Here is a 16807-nt window from a genome sequence, read left to right as displayed (position 1 = left end):
CATAAATATGTATAGTTCATATTTTTACGCAACTTGGTATCGATTGCTTATTGTATATGTACTAAAAAATCGATTCTACACCTTAATATAAGATTGTGAAATTTTTCCAAATACACTGTCGTTATGGCTATATGACAACTCCAATAACCTCAAAACAGCTAATTAGCATAAATATGTATAGTTCATATTTTTACGCAACTTGGTATCGATTGCTTAGTGCATATGTACTAAAAAATCGGTTCTACACCTTAATATATAATTGTGAAATTTTTCCAAACGCACTGTCGTTATGGCTATATGAATATTTCTCGATCGATCGACGGGTCAATTTGTGGACGATGCGTCGATCGTTGAGAATATGAAAGAAAACGGGAAAGTTAAAGTGTATTAATACATAAGAAAAGAAACACGAAATTTGTGTGTGGTATTTGCCAATTAAATTGGATCTTTATTAAATGATAAATTACCTGAGTATTGGTGGTGGTTGTTGTGGTTGTTGTGGTTGTTGTGGTTGTTGTGGTGGCCGGTGGAAAGTAAACGTCGTCGTCTCGATTCGCCTTCTAAAACCAAAGTGTCCCTAGCTGATTAGCAGGATCGCTTGCTAACCGGGAATTTCAACGAAACCATTGCCAGTTGAGTGAAAGCTGTTAACCGTTGAGTGAAAGCTATTAACAGCTAACTGGCAATGGTTTGTTATACACTCACTAGGGGTGGTAAAAAGAAATTAGGCGCTGGCCTAAACATACCGGCCCCCTTGCGGTGAGCAACAAAAAAAATTAAATGTCCATCGACCACCACAACGATGTACAAATTTATGGTACAATATGAGTACAGATAGTTCGTTTATTCATTATTATAATTATATATATTTTTTTTTTTTTACAAAAAACAATACTTATTCTAAGTGAGAATTCCAAAAAAACACAATAGAATAAGTTAAAAAAATAAATACTAACATAGCTTAATCTAGTACCGGGCCGTACCCGAGAGCACCCAGCCGAAGATGGAGCCCTGAGCGAGGAACTGCCCAAATGTGTGTGGCATGACCTGTTGGGTCATGATGCGGGAATACACATCCGCGCCGAGCACCAAGCGTATCGGCGACGACTTGTAAAAATTTGGATCCGCCAGCTTGATATGGGTGTATGGGGCTGCTAGGTCGGAGTCCAACGTGGTGGTCGGGCTGATGCGCATATAGTCGTTCATTATCCTTACATGTGTGGATATGCGGGTATTTGTCCCGTTTCTGCCTCGCAGTACTAAAAGGCAGCCTCGTTGACCGCCGATATGCGTCTGCTCCAATTTCAATTCTACTGCTAGGTCGCGCGCAATTAGCGACGTAGGGGCGCATGCGTCTATGAGCGCCCTGATTAGGTGTAGGCGTCCTCCTGCCTCGATCTTCACTACCGCCGTCGGTAAGATGGCTGTCGTTGGCAGCAAGGAATGAGCCACTCTGCCGGCTCGATTTGTTAGCCCGGCTCTGAAGGAGCTAGCCCGGTGCAGCTGGAGAGACCTGGTCTCCAGTCTGGCCGGGTTGTGCGCTTGGCGACGGCGCAGACGGCGTTTGTGTCCGCGACGTTCATGTTGCAGAAGGGGGCGGAAAGTCCGGGTTTCCGTTTCCCCTCGCTGTGATGGGCGGAAAGGCCGTGTTTCCGCTCCGATTTCAAGGAGTTCTCCCTCCTCCGGTTCTGGTTGGAGAGGCCTAGTCTCCGTTCCAGGGTCTGATGCATCAATGGAGAGGGCATCATCGGAACTTACTTGTTCGCTCCATGATTGGATTTGAGGCACTGCGGGGCGGCGACGGGTATTTTCGCCGATGTGGAGCATCGTGTGGTGCTTCTCGTTGCAGCGCCGGCACCGTGCGTCGCTGGGGCAGTTCGCTGACCGGTGGTTGACCGCGAGGCAATTTATGCAATACTTCCCGATGAGTGCCTCCCGTAGGCGCTCCTCCGGTGTCTTGGCCCGGAAGGACGAGCAGAGCCGCAATGGATGCTTTCCCTTGCACAGCGTGCAAGAAAGCGGGTACCGGTTCGGGTGTAGCGCCGCGGTCTTCTTTAAGCTTCCATAGCGAGTCATCTTTCTGAAATGAATTTGTTGACGATTTTGTGTTGCTTGGAATATTATCTACAACTGATTGGGTGGCGAGAAAAAGTGCATAAATTATATTATACATATATTGCATAGTGTGTAGGCGGCCTTACGTGGTGTGAACTGCCTTACATTACCATAGTGTGTAGGCGGCCTCATGTGGTGTGACCTGCCTTACCTTACCATAGTGTTGCAAATAATAATAATAAAATAAAAAAAATGTATCATCAAATTTATGCTAACGTTATTGTCTTATTTGTCGCATGTTTTCGACAAAGTGACCTGCCACCAACGAAAATGTAAATACAATTTGGTTAAATAAATATATTCAACTCTTACTTGTCATTAAAATACTTCTTGCTCAGTAAATTCAAGGGCAATGCATACATGTACTGCGGTAGAAGGAGACTTTCGGTTTGCAATTGCGTTATTTGCTAATAAAAAGTTTATTTGCAATAAAAAGTGACTTTAAAATTCATAAGCATGAGTTATGCCTCATGGTTTGGAAAAAAAAAAGTTTTAGATTCATTCTTGTAAAATTTTTAAGGCGAATTAAAAAACTAACGGCATGGCATCACCTTATGTCATGAATGAAATTTTTAAGGCGAATTAAAAACTGACGGCATTGCATCACCTTATGTCATGAATGACATTTTTATTGGTTAAGTGCGCACACGTGCGCAAAGAGATTTGACAGCCGGGTAAAAAGGTAAGTAGGAGACTATAATGAAATTTGCAGATTTATTTAAATATTTTCTTTTCCTTACAGCTTTACGGAATAAATTCGATAAAAGCAGTTGTCAAAGGAATGTTTGGTGATAAACCCAGCGAAAAGCGGTCAGCATGTTCCGACCTTATAGTCTTAGTGGCGCATAACGATGATCCAACCGATCAGATGCTTGTTTCCTTTTTTTTTTCGATGAACCAAAAAATTGGCATCAAAACTATCAAAACATATTGCACGCGAATTCAAGAGGAGAATATACATCGTGCGATCGTAGTAGTGCAAGCAGGCATGACACCGTCGGCCAAACAATCTTTGGTTGATATGGCGCCGAAGTATATTCTAAAACAATTTCTTGAATCGGAACTTCTAATCAATATTACAGAACATGAACTGGTTCCTGAACATGTTGTAATGACACCAGAAGAAAAGCAAGAGTTACTGGCACGTTATAAACTGAAAGAGAATATGTTAATGCGGATTCAAGCGGGAGATCCGGTTGCGCGTTACTTGGGTCTCCAACGAGGACAGGTGGTTAAAATTATACGTTCGTCGGAAACAGCCGGTCGTTATATATCTTACCGACTTGTTTGTTAAATAATAGAATAAAAAATCAATTTGATAATGTAAAAAAAAAAAAACGAATTGCAGCCTCAACAGCAACAACAAATAACAAATTTAGCCTGCCATAATGAACCGCAGCAACGCATCATCTATTGAACCTCCTTCAGAAAAGGTAAGTAAGTGAACATAATGAAATTTGCAGATTTATTAAAGTATTTTCTTTTACTTTCAGACTCGTGAGCATGCTCTTCTTGCAGTGAAACAACTGATCGTTGGTGTCAACAAGATGGATCCGTCCGAACCACCATACAGTGAGGCTGGTTATGGGGAAATCCAGAAGTATCCTCATCCATCAAGAAGCTCGGTTAATCCAGCTGCTGTTGCATTGGTGCCAATCGCTGACTTGGCATGGTGATAACATGCTGGAAGCATCCACCACACGCCATGGCTCAAGGGATGGAAAGCTGCACGTAAGGAAGGCAATGCTGAAGGTAAGACACATATCGATGTTAGCTAGATATTGTTGCATTGTCTGGTAGCCGGGAGAAACACTGGAACAATCACATATGGCGAGGTGAAAATTCCAACATATAAGTAAATAGTCATTATAAGTGCATTAGAGTGAAATAAAGATTTCTACACAAAAGTACTGTAAGCTATACATCGTAAAAAATATTCAAATGTTATCGAGACCCAGCAAGTAAGAAAATGTTGCAACACCAGTGTATGAAAACAAAGGACATTATTTATTTAATAGTGTAATAATATATCGATAGTGAACCAATTTCAGTAATGCCCTGCAACAAGTACTCTTAAAAGTATTTAAAAGTGAACAGATATTTTGTTACATTTCTTTTCAAACAATTAACATTTAACACATTAAAAAGGGCGCAAAATTAAAGAAGACTATGCAAATGCTGATTGTTAAGTATGTAATTAAAAAAAGAAGATATTTTAACATTCTGTCCACATCCAAACTTTACACGTACATACAGTGCATATGTAATATAGTTTAAGCAAACAATTTTTTCAAGAACAAGTATTAAAAGCTAATTTGTGAAAAATTAAAATCTGTTTATTTTTGTATATAAGTGTACAATTAAATAGAACAACATAAATTCGCGTAAAAATGGCAACTTCGACTAGAGTCTAGGGGTTTCTTTTTTTGCATATTTATTTAAATATCTTCTTTTCCTTACAGATTTGGTCATCTGTTCCAAATCCCCGCCCGCAGCTAACTGCTTTTTCCGCGATATTTTGTTGTGATATGTGACGTAAGTGTTGGTTGGTGTAGCTGCATTAGCACGCCCTGTGACTATCCAGCCGAACACTGTCTCTTGCGCAAGAAGTGATCCCGGCACGTTCTTGCGTATGCCATCAAGCATAATCTGGGGATAGACGTCGCCACCGAGTATGACGTCCACGGGTTCATTGACGAAGAACCTCTTATCCGCCAACGTGAGATCTGGGAAAGCCTGCCGAGTTAGTGCGCTAATATGGCAAGTCGGCAAGTTTCCCGTTAATTTCGGCAAAACCATCATGTTCGTTGTGATCGCTATAAGTGGGTCGATTGGTGACCGCAACTCGACACAACATGCTTCCTTCACTTGCGCAGATACGGTGTTGTTGATGCCTGACACCTGGGCATTTATCCTCTTACCTGGCAAGTTGATTCTGCGCTTCAGCTTTTCTGTGATGAAAGAGCACTCTGACCCGGAGTCGATGAGTGCTCTTGCGGCATAAGTAACGCCGCGGTATTTGATGTTTATTTGCGCGGTTCCTAGTAAGACGCCTTTGTCGCTGTTAGCGAAGCACGACTGTACGACAGTTGGCTTGCCTTCCGATTTGTCAAAGTTGCGTCTCTGTTGAGCTTGCCTGGACGTAGACGGAATCTCGTCCGATGATATAGATGAGCCTCTTTGGCTGCTAGGCTGCACTGTCCCCACATGTAGGAGTGTGTGATGCCTCGCGTGGCACGTGCTGCAGTTGAATGCACTGGTGCATTGCGACACTAAATGCCCAAAGCTGAGGCAATTGATGCAGCGATTGTTGCGCTTAGCGAACTTGATCCTGTCCGCTGGTGCCATGTTAAGAAACATGGGGCAAGATCTTAATTTGTGATCTGCGCTTTTGCACATCAGACAGGTTGATTTCTCAACGCTTACTTGGAAGGCGCCGAGTCTGTTCTGATGGCTATTATTGTGGTACGTATATTTATTTGGTGTGGGTGCACTGACAGGCTTTGCAGAATTGGACGATTTCCTGGCACGTTCTATTGCCTCTAAATCACGGTATCTATCCGTGAGGAAGTTGTCCAATTCCTCCCACTTTGAAGTTTTTGTCTTGTTCTTTACAGACTGTTCCCACAGGGCCAATGTTGCCTGTGGCAGTCTCTTGGAACATATGCGGATTATGATTGGGTCCCAGTTCCCAATGTCCACTTTATTGGCTGTCAGGCAGGAGATGCAGCTGTTGATCTCCCGCTGTAACCATTTTATTGAGCTCGAACACTCTTTATCGATTGAGGGCAAGTCGAGCAGTATGTCGACTTGGGTTTCGACGAGAATTCGCTCATTCTCGTACATATCAGTCAATCCCTTCCACGCCATTGCAAAGCCATCATTTGTTAGCGGGCATTTTGATACAATAACCTTCGCCTCCCCTTGTGTCTTTTTGTTGAGATGGTACAATTTCTCAACAGGTGACAGGCGCTTGCTTTTGATGTATACGGCCGTGAACATATCCCGGAATGTTGGCCATGAAAGGTAGTCCCCTTTGAAAACATCCGTATCGCAAGGCGGAAGGGAGTGGTTACTGTCTACCTCAACAGATTTTTCGGTGTCTTTGGGGGTTGAGAGGATCTCAGACATATCCTTCATTGCCCCCATGCAACGTATGTAGCATTGCCCACCTAATTTGAATTTTTTTTTAATAAGGGCATAGTCCTTTGAGGACATGTCCCCTTTGCTGTTGAGGTCGTCATGGGCAGCTTTCGCTTTGCACCACATCTCTCTCAGCTCGTCTTGTTGCATCGCAAGAGCGTTCTTCGAGATGTCCTTTGATGCAGCACTGAATTCGGACTCGTATTCGACAACGTAGTCCACTAGGCGCATGAAAGCTTCCATAATTTTGACAAAAAGAATTGAAATTTCAAATTTGAATTGATAGAAATATAATAATACTCAAGACTGAGCAGACTTTGGCCTAAAGATAATGGGAATTGCTTTGAAAATAATTCCCCACTATTGTAAATTTTTATTTGCGGCACACCACTGCCAACCAAACACGAAAATAGAAAAATAGAAAATTTTTTTTTTGAATGTTTCAGCCGATATCGCAATATATCTGGCTGGTCAATAACAGAATTTTAACTATAGTAGCCGATATCGCAGTATATCTGGCTTTGGTACTTTATTTAATATAAATGTGAGTTGCAGCACACCACTGCCAACCAAACAAGAAAATAGGAAAAAGAAAATTTTTTGACTGTTTTAGCCGATATCGCAATATATCTGGCTTTGTGTAACTTTTTTTAATAAACGTGAGTTGCAGCACACCGTACGTACGCAATTATATATGCCACACTGTATATGGATCGCCACCCAAGATACGCCAACGAAAATCAATTTTTTAAAAGAAAGTGTTTGAAAGTGAAAAAAGTACAGTGTCTCAGTGAAAAAAAGAAACAAAAACAAAAGATTCTTGAACAAATAGAAAAAAAACAAAAACTCAAAAAAATCAATTCCGTAAGTGAAATGTGAAAGAAAAAAATATCACCGCACAAAATCCAAAAATTAAGAAAATCGAAAATTAGTGCCGTGAGTGATATGTGAAAAATATATTACCGCACAAAATCCGGTACTTAAACGTGCACTTACGGATTATTTTGTTTTTGTACTTATGCCACTGAAACACTAAAAAAAAAAAAAACTAGTCACTGTGTCACTTTTCTTTTACAAACGATTTAGTCACCAATAAAAAGCGATTAAAAACAACTATTTTTATATATATCTTTTTTTTCTTTTTTTTTAAAAAAAAAACGATTGGTATCCAAGTGATATTAAAGCAATCACGTACCTGGTTTGCCTGCGTTGGTGGGAAGTGCAACAAGAATTAGTGATATGTATCCGTTGGTGTGCAACGCCTCGTTTGTATTTGTGCAACAGAGATCGGTTTTATGGTCCGTTGGTGTGCAGCGCCTCGTTTGTGTTAATTTTCCGTTGGTGTACAGTGCCTCGTTTGTGTTAATTTTCCGTTGGTGTACAGTGCCAAAAAAACTGAGTATTGATATATTTGAACTTATCCGGCTCGAAGGACCATGAATATTTCTCGAACGATCGACGGGTCAATTTGTGGACGATGCGTCGATCGTTGAGAATATGAAAGAAAACGGGAAAGTTAAAGTGTATTAATACATAAGAAAAGAAACACGAAATTTGTGTGTGGTATTTGCCAATTAAATTGGATCTTTATTAAATGATAAATTACCTGAGTATTGGTGGTGGTTGTTGTGGTGGCCGGTGGAAAGTAAACGTCGTCGTCTCGATTCGCCTTCTAAAACCAAAGTGTCCCTAGCTGATTAGCAGGATCGCTTGCTAACCGGGAATTTCAACGAAACCATTGCCAGTTGAGTGAAAGCTGTTAACCGTTGAGTGAAAGCTATTAACAGCTAACTGGCAATGGTTTGTTATACACTCACTAGGGGTGGTAAAAAGAAATTAGGCGCTGGCCTAAACACTATATGACAACTCCAATAACCTCAATACAGCTAATTAGTATAAATATGTAAAGTTCATATTTTTACGCAACTTGGTATAGATTGCTTAGTGCATCTGTACTAAAAAATCGATTCTACACCTTAATATAAGATTGTGAAATTTTTGGAAATACACTGTCGTTATGGCTATATGACAACTCCAATAACCTCAAAACAGCTAATTAGCATAAATATGTATAGTTCATATTTTTACGCAACTTGGTATAGATTGCTTAGTGCATATGTACTAAAAAATCGGTTCTACACCTTAATATATAATTGTGAAATTTTTCCAAACGCACTGTCGTTATGGCTATATGACAACTCCAATAACCTCAATACAGCTAATTAGTATAAATATGTAAAGTTCATATTTTTACGCAACTTGGTATAGATTGCTTAGTGCATCTGTACTAAAAGATCGATTCTTCACCTTAATATAAGATTGTGAAATTTTTCCAAATACACTGTCGTTATGGCTATATGACAACTCCAATAACCTCAAAACGGTTAATTAGCATATATATGTATAGTTCATATTTTTACGCAAGTTGGTATAGATTGCTTAGTGCATATGTACTAAAAAATCGATTCTACACCTTAATATATAATTGTGAAATTTTTCCAAACGCACTGTCGTTATGGCTATATGACAACTCCAATAACCTCAATACAGCTAATTAGTATAAATATGTAAAGTTCATATTTTTACGCAACTTGGTATAGATTGCTTGGTGCATCTGTACTAAAAGATCGATTCTTCACCTTAATATAAGATTGTGAAATTTTTCCAAATACACTGTCGTTATGGCTATATGACAACTCCAATAACCTCAAAACGGTTAATTAGCATATATATGTATAGTTCATATTTTTACGCAGCTTGGTATAGATTGCTTAGTGCATATGTACTAAAAAATCGATTCTACACCTTAATATAAGATTGTGAAATTTTTCCAAATACACTGTCGTTACGGCTATATGATAACTCCAATAACCTCAATACAGCTAATTAGTATAAATATGTAAAGTTCATATTTTTACGCAACTTGGTATCGAGTGTTTAATGTATATATCCTAAAAAATGGATTATACACCTTAACCCGAATCACCCTACGTAAATTTTTTGTGGAATCTTGAAAAGATTTTTTTTTTGCGGTATCCTTTTGGGTAAACTAAGAAACTGTAGCATTAGATTTTATGTCCTGGACCCAGGGTCCTTGAAATGTCCTGTTGCCATATGGCAACTCTAGGTAAGCTAGGCCACTGGTTTACATATATGTAGAAAATCATTCCGCAACCCCCAAAAATCAAACTTCAAAACAAAAATTTTCAATTCACTTATTATATATCATTAAAAAATCAAAAATAATGAATTCATTTTATTAAATATCATTGAGATGATACAAAATTTTATTGAAAAATCCTGGTTTTTCACATTTTTGTATGATATGCTTCGAAGCAAGGCAAACAAAGTCCAACATCGCATTTTTTGCAGGCTGTTCGCACGATGGACTTGCATACATCACCTGCACATCGCCTCTTATTTCCAATTGGAACCACAAGGTGATCAGTCCTGTCATAGCGCAGGACATTCGTTACGGATTCAATTCGTTTATTTGAGGTTTTTTGGAACTTTTTCAGTTCGACGCCGTAGTGCTTGCAATAGTAAATTGCTACTTCTCTCTTAAAATCTTTAAATGACTTATTTTCATTAGCGGATTTATAAAGAAGCCAGCTGTTTTGCAAGCTTGCATCAATAAGCCAAGTAAAAATGGAATGCCACCATTTTTTTCCTCTAAAGGTTATTCGGTGGCCTGCAACATTTTGGTCAAATCGATCCACACCCGACATAAATTTGTTGTATTGAGTTACAACGCACGGACGTGGAACTGGTATTTTCCTACGCAATTCTCTACTGTAGCGAGATGCTGTGGATTTTGGTTCGCCACTAAAACATGTTGATGCAAGGCAGACTACCGAGTTATCTACCCATTTAGTCAGATAAATTGACTCTTCTTTGATTTCCACGCTTTCGTAATATCCTCTTTGCTGTTTACGCAAATCCTTCTTATGTGGAATAGGACAACTTTTTGGAATTCGGTTTTCTCGAATTGTACCGGTAGCCTGGAAACCTCTTTTTTTCAAATAAATCATCAATGGTATTCCAGTGAAAAGATTGTCAAAGTAAAAGGATAACGGAAGTCCTTGCACCTCTTCCGAAAATTCGTCAATCATACACAAGAGTGGAGCTGCGCAAGTGCCAAAGCGTTCTTCATATTTAGGATTCACCCTCGGATTCTTACCTTGGTATATTTCAAAATTGATCATATATCCTCTAGGAGTGCAAAGAGACCAAGCTTTGTATCCGAAACGAATTGGCTTTCCTTTTATGAACTGTTTACATCCATGGCGACCGAAATATGCAATCATACTTTCGTCATATGAGAGATTTTGTTCTGGGTGAAAGTTTTCAGTCATTTTGGCCTTTATATGGTCAGTCAGTGGGCGTAGTTTCCAAAGAGTGTCAAACCTGTCAGAACTAGCAGACGGTTCGTGCAATGCGGACTCGAAGTGCAGCATATAGTTGATTTCCTCAAAGCGGTTCCTTCGCATAGCATTGAAGACCATAACGTTTTGAACGTCATCATCGCAGCTCCACATGTCTCGAAAGGCTCCTGTAGAAGTGTAGCCAGTTACTATCAAAATTGCGATGAACACACGTAACTCTGAAAAATTTAGTGTTAAATATGAATATCATAAAATCAAAATAGAGATTACATCGTCATTACCATCTATAGTAAGTTCTTCGTATCGTTTCTGATGATGCGTAGCGTACAAATTCGAACATTTGCATATATGTTCAAGCAAGTCATCGCTGAAAAATTTCTCAAAAAGTTGATGAGGTCTAAGATCCCGACAATCTTCGAAATTTGTTTCAGGGAATATGGGAAGGACTGGTAATGAATTAGCGGTTTGCCAAGTATATTTGCTGTCTTTGTTAGCTGGTGGAAGTGGTACTCCAGTATTTGATTGAATTGGGCGACAAATTTTCTTGGACGAGCTCGGCAAACAATCGTCTAAAGTATCGTCATAAGGTTCCTCGTCATCAACATCCTCTAGTCTACAATCGTTAGTTTTCATTCGCGTACTATTTTCAAATACAATTTCACATCCGGCTTTAAGTTGTGCTGGGCATACATTGTCCGGAACTCCACCTTCATCCTCGCCATCATCTTCCCCACTTACATCCCTATCCTGATAAGGTGGCTCGATGTAGAGTGCCTGGATATTAGTAGGAACATCGTTTTCATCATCAGAGCACAATTCCTCTAAAAAATCCAAAGCTTCTTGCAACGTTAGATATTCCAGTGGCCTAACCTGCCTGGCGTTGCCATATGGACACATGCACAGAAAAATGCAAAAAAAACGCATTCAAATATAATTTAAAAAAAAAATCATTGAGAGTTATTTTATATTCCAATCACTACACAAAAACACAACTATCATAGCCCGACCGCGCGAATATTCGATATCTTAGATATACTTACTTTTTCATTTCACGTTTTTCCCCACTCCACATTTTGTATACACTTTGCAATGCACTCACGACCACGAACCAAATATAACTGACGAGAAAATAAATGCTGCCGAAAGCGCGATCAATTACGCAACAGCCACGTGCTAACAGATAACGGTATCTGCATTCTTTGGAATTTTGTGGACATATAAAGCAAGACTATCGCGCGTTGCCATATGGCAACCCCAGGGTGATTTGGGTTAATATAAGATTGTGAAATTTTTACAAATACACTGTCGTTACGGCTATATGATAACTCAGAACGGTTAATTAGCATAAATATGTATAGTTCATATTTTGACGCAACTTGGTATCGAGAGCTTAATGTATATGTACTAAAAAATCGATTCTACACCCTAATATAAGTTTGTGAAATTTTTCCAAATTCACTGTCGTTACGGCTTTATGACATCTCCAATAACCTCAAAACAGCTAATTAGTATAAATTTGTAAAGTTCATATTTTTGCGCAACTTGGTATCGGTTACTTAGTGCATATGTTCTAAAAAATCGATTCTACACCTTAATATAAGATTGTGAAATTTTTCCAAATACACTGTCGTTACGGCTATATGATAACTCCAATAACCTCAATACAGCTAATTAGTATAAATATGTAAAGTTCATATTTTTACGCAACTTGGTATCGAGTGTTTAATGTATATATCCTAAAAAATGGATTATACACCTTAATATAAGATTGTGAAATTTTTCCAAATACACTGTCTTTACGGCTATATGACAACTCCAATAACCTCAAAACGGTTAATTAGCATAAATATGTATAGTTCATATTTTTACGCAACTTGGTATCGAGAGCTTAATGTATATGTACTAAAAAATCGATTCTACACCCTAATATAAGTTTGTGAAATTTTTCCAAATTCACTGTCGTTACGGCTTTATGACATCTCCAATAACCTCAAAACAGCTAATTAGTATAAATTTGTAAAGTTCATATTTTTGCGCAACTTGGTATCGGTTACTTAGTGCATATGTTCTAAAAAATCGATTCTACACCTTAATATAAGATTGTGAAATTTTTCCAAATACACTGTCGTTACGGCTATATGATAACTCCAATAACCTCAATACAGCTAATTAGTATAAATATGTAAAGTTCATATTTTTACGCAACTTGGTATCGAGTGTTTAATGTATATGTACTAAAAAATGGATTATACACCTTAATATAAGATTGTGAAATTTTTCCAAATACACTGTCGTTACGGCTATATGACAACTCCAATAACCTCAAAACGGCTAATAAGCGAAAATATATATAGTTCGAATTTTTACGCAACTTGGTATCGAGTGCTTAATGTATATGTACTAAAAAATGGATTCTACACATTAATATGAGATTGTGAAATTTTTCCAAATACACTGTCGTTATGGCTATATGACAACTCCAATAACCTGAAAACACCTAATTAGCATAAATATGTATAGTTCATATTTTTACGCAACTTGGTATTGATTGCTTAGTGCATATGGACTAAAAAATCGATTCTACACCTTAATATAAAATTGTGAAATTTTTCCAAATACACTGTCGTTATGGCTATATGACAACTCCAATAACCTCAAAAGGGTTAATTAGCATAAATATGTATAGTTCATATTTTCACGCAACTTGGTATCGATTGCTTAATGTATATGTACTAAAAAATGGATTCTACACCTTAATATAAGATTGTGTAATTTTTCCTAATGCACTGTCGTTATGGCTATATGACATCTCCAATAACGTGAAAACACCTAATTAGCATAAATATGTATAGTTCATATTTTTACGCAACTTGGTATTGATTGCTTAGTGCATATGGACTAAAAAATCGATTCTACACCTTAACATAAAATTGTGAAATTTTTCCAAATACACTGTCGTTATGGCTATATGACAACTCCAATAACCGCAAAAGGGTTAATTAGCATAAATATGTATAGTTCATATTTTTACGCAACTTGGTATCGAGTGCTTAATGTATGTGTGCTAAAAAACGGATTCTACACCTTAATATAAGATTGTGAAATTTTTCCAAATACACTGTCGTTACGGCTATATGATAACTCGAAAAACCTTAAAACGGCTAATAAGCACAAATATATAAAGTTCATATTTTTACGCAACTTGGTATCGAGTGCTTAATGTATATGTACTAAAAAATGGATTCTACACCTTAATATAAGATTGTGAAATTTTTCCAAATACACTGTCGTTACGGCTATATGACATCTCCAATAACCTCAAAACGGCTAATAAGCATAAATATGTATTGTTCATATTTTTACGCAACTTGGTATCGAGTGCTTAATGTATATGGACTAAAATATCGATTCTACACCTTAATATAAAATTGTGAAATTTTTCCAAATACACTGTCGTTATGGCTATATGACAACTCCAATAACCTCAAAACGGTTAATTAGCATAAACATGTATAGTTTATATTTTTACGCAACTTGGTATCGATTGCTTAATGTATATGTACTAAAAAATGGATTCTACACCTTAATATAAGATTGTGAAATTTTTCCAAATACACTGTCGTTATGGCTATATGACAACTCCAATAACCTCAAAATGGTTAATTAGCATAAATATGTATAGTTCATATTTTTACGCAGCTTGGTATAGATTGTTTAGTGCATATGGACTAAAAAATCGATTCTACACCTTAATATAAGATTGTGAAATTTTTTCAAATTAACTGTCGTTATGGCTATATGACAACTCCAATAACCTCAAAAGGGTTAATTAGCATAAATATGTATAGTTCATATTTTTACGCAACTTGGTATCGAGTGCTTAATGTATGTGTGCTAAAAAATGGATTCTACACCTTAATATAAGATTGTGAAATTTTTCCAAATACACTGTCGTTATGGCTATATGACATCTCCAATAACCTCAAAACACCTAATTAGCATAAATATGTATAGTTCATATTTTTACGAAACTTGGTATCGGTTACTTAGTGCATATTTTCTAAAAAATCGATTCTACACCTTAATATAAGATTGTGAAATTTTTCCAAATACACTGTCGTTACGGCTATATGACAACTCCAATAACCTCAAAACGGCTAATAAGCATAAATATATATAGTTCGAATTTTTACGCAACTTGGTATCGAGTGCTTAATGTATGTGTGCTAAAAAATGGATTCTACACCTTAATATAAGATTGTGAAATTTTTCCAAATACACTGTCGTTATGGCTATATGACAACTCCAATAATCTCAAAACGGTTAATTAGCATAAATATGTATAGTTCATATTTTTACGCAACTTGGTATCGATTGCTAAGTGCATATGTACTAAAAAATGGATTCTACGCCTTAATATAAGATTGTGAAATTTATCCAAATAAACTGTCGTTACGGCTATATGACATCTCCAATAACCTCAAAACGGTTAATTAGCATAAATATGTATATTTTATATTTTCACGCAACTTGGTATCGATTGCTTAGTGCATGTGTACTAAAATATCGATTCTCCGCCTTAATATAAGATTGTGAAATTTTTCCAAATACACTGTCGTTACGGCTATAAGATAACTACAAATATAGTTCATATTTTTACGCAACTTGGTATCGAGTGCTTAATGTATATGTACTAAAAAATCGTTTCTACCCCGTAATATAAGATTGAAAAATTTTTCCAAATACACTGTCGTTATGGCTATATGACAACTCCAATAACCTCAAAAGGGTTAATTAGCATAAATATGTATAGTTCATATTTTTACGCAACTTGGTATCGAGTGCTTAACGCTTCGTCTCGACAGGATAAAATCTATGTCTTACTAACTGTCAAATCTATTGCTATTGCCATTGCCAAATCTTTATGTGGGCATTTGTTATCATAACATAATCATTTGCGCAAAGGCGTAGGATAGGTAGGTTCGAGCTGATGTAGCGCATGCTTTGAGCTCTTGAAAAATTTATTTTATCATATTGCGAAATGCCGTCGGGTAGGTAGCTGATGTAGCGCATGTTTTGAGCTCTTGAACTGTTTAAATCTTTTATGAGGAAAATAAAAAAAGGATAAAGATCCTTTACAAACGTATTTTCTGGGACAAATAAAATAATAAGAAAAGGGTAAAGATCTTTTGTTCACAAATGTATTTCTTGGGAAAAATAAGATAATAAGAAAAGGATGAAGATCCCTTTTTTACAAATGTATTTCTGAGAAAATAAGAACTCATATTTTTGGACTACTATATAATAATTCTGGCATAAATTTTATATACCAATTAAATTAATAAATTTAAATTGAGAAATGATTATTTATGCTTGTATAAGTTTATTAAATTTAAGACTTCGCTCATTCCATAATTTTTCTGTAAATTAACAATATTAAACTAAATATAAATTTTTTGAAAAAATGTTATTTTGAACATGTACTTTATTTTTATAACATAACACAATCGTCTTAATATTCGATCTTCTAAATTTCATATTACCGAAATGAAAATGCCGTCGGCATATGTGTAAATGGGATATGTTGTCTCTTCGAAATTTTCATAGAAATGAAAACAGCGCTGTCAAACTGCTGAAGTGACAGCTTATTGCTTACAAAATATGGTAAACTAATTAGTTTGCCATATATTGTAAGAAATAAGCAATACGGAGTCTCCACAGGCAATAGGCAGGGAAAACCAGTTAGTAAGACATAGATTTTATCCTGTCGAGACGGCCCGTAATGTATGTGTGCTAAAAAATGGATTCTACACCTTAATATAAGATTGTGAAATTTTTCCAAATACACTGTCGTTACGGCTATATGACATTTCCAATAACCTCAAAACGGGTAATTAGCATAAATATGTATAGTTCATATTTTTACGCAACTTGGTATCGGCTACTTAGTGCATATGTACTAAAAAATCGATTCTACACCTTAATATAAGATTGTGAAATTTTTCCAAATTCACTGTCGCTATGACTATATGACAACTCCAATAAACTCAAAACAGCTAATTAGTATAAATTTGTAAAGTTCATATTTTTACGCAACTTGGTATCGGTTACTTAGTGCATATGTACTAAAAAATCGTTTCTACACCTTAATATAAGATTGTGAA

At 36.9% G+C, this 16807-nt stretch overlaps 4 protein-coding genes across 5 annotated transcripts; 1 reads left to right on the top strand and 3 right to left on the bottom strand.

The window, feature by feature from the left end:
* Nucleotides 1–890: 890 nt before the first annotated feature.
* Nucleotides 891–2326, bottom strand: LOC125780106 (uncharacterized). Its single transcript, XM_049461715.1, has one exon. It carries the CDS (start codon nt 2074–2076, stop codon nt 967–969), a length of 1110 nt encoding a protein of 369 aa, XP_049317672.1. The 5' UTR covers nt 2077–2326; the 3' UTR covers nt 891–966.
* A 208-nt stretch (nt 2327–2534) lies between these two features.
* LOC125780107 (elongation factor 1-alpha 1-like) lies at nt 2535–3883 on the top strand. Of its 2 annotated transcripts, XR_007423556.1 has the most exons (3): nt 2535–2797; nt 2858–3548; nt 3609–3883. XR_007423556.1 is itself a non-coding variant. In XM_049461716.1 (2 exons), exons 1-2 carry the CDS (start codon nt 3504–3506, stop codon nt 3789–3791), a joined length of 228 nt encoding a protein of 75 aa, XP_049317673.1. In that variant the 5' UTR covers nt 3411–3503; the 3' UTR covers nt 3792–3883. The 2 variants fall into 2 exon arrangements, 1 of the variants encoding a protein (XP_049317673.1); XM_049461716.1 differs by lacking the exon at nt 2535–2797 and having other exon boundaries at nt 3411–3548.
* Nucleotides 3884–4518: 635 nt separating this feature from the next.
* On the bottom strand, nt 4519–6501 carry LOC125780110 (uncharacterized). The gene has a single exon (XM_049461719.1). It carries the CDS (start codon nt 6499–6501, stop codon nt 4519–4521), a length of 1983 nt encoding a protein of 660 aa, XP_049317676.1.
* A 3050-nt stretch (nt 6502–9551) lies between these two features.
* Nucleotides 9552–11568, bottom strand: LOC125780105 (piggyBac transposable element-derived protein 3-like). The gene is made up of 2 exons (XM_049461714.1): nt 10925–11568; nt 9552–10861 (listed from the first exon to the last, which is right to left on the bottom strand). Exons 1-2 carry the CDS (start codon nt 11565–11567, stop codon nt 9567–9569), a joined length of 1938 nt encoding a protein of 645 aa, XP_049317671.1. The 5' UTR covers nt 11568; the 3' UTR covers nt 9552–9566.
* Between the last annotated feature and the right edge of the window lie 5239 nt (nt 11569–16807).

The sequence above is a fragment of the Bactrocera dorsalis genome, unplaced genomic scaffold (genome assembly GCF_023373825.1).
Source record: "Bactrocera dorsalis isolate Fly_Bdor unplaced genomic scaffold, ASM2337382v1 BdCtg084, whole genome shotgun sequence".
Classification (NCBI taxonomy): Eukaryota; Metazoa; Arthropoda; class Insecta; order Diptera; family Tephritidae; genus Bactrocera; species Bactrocera dorsalis.
Note: the sequence above shows the minus strand (reverse complement) of the source record. Positions and strands in the feature narration are given on the sequence as shown.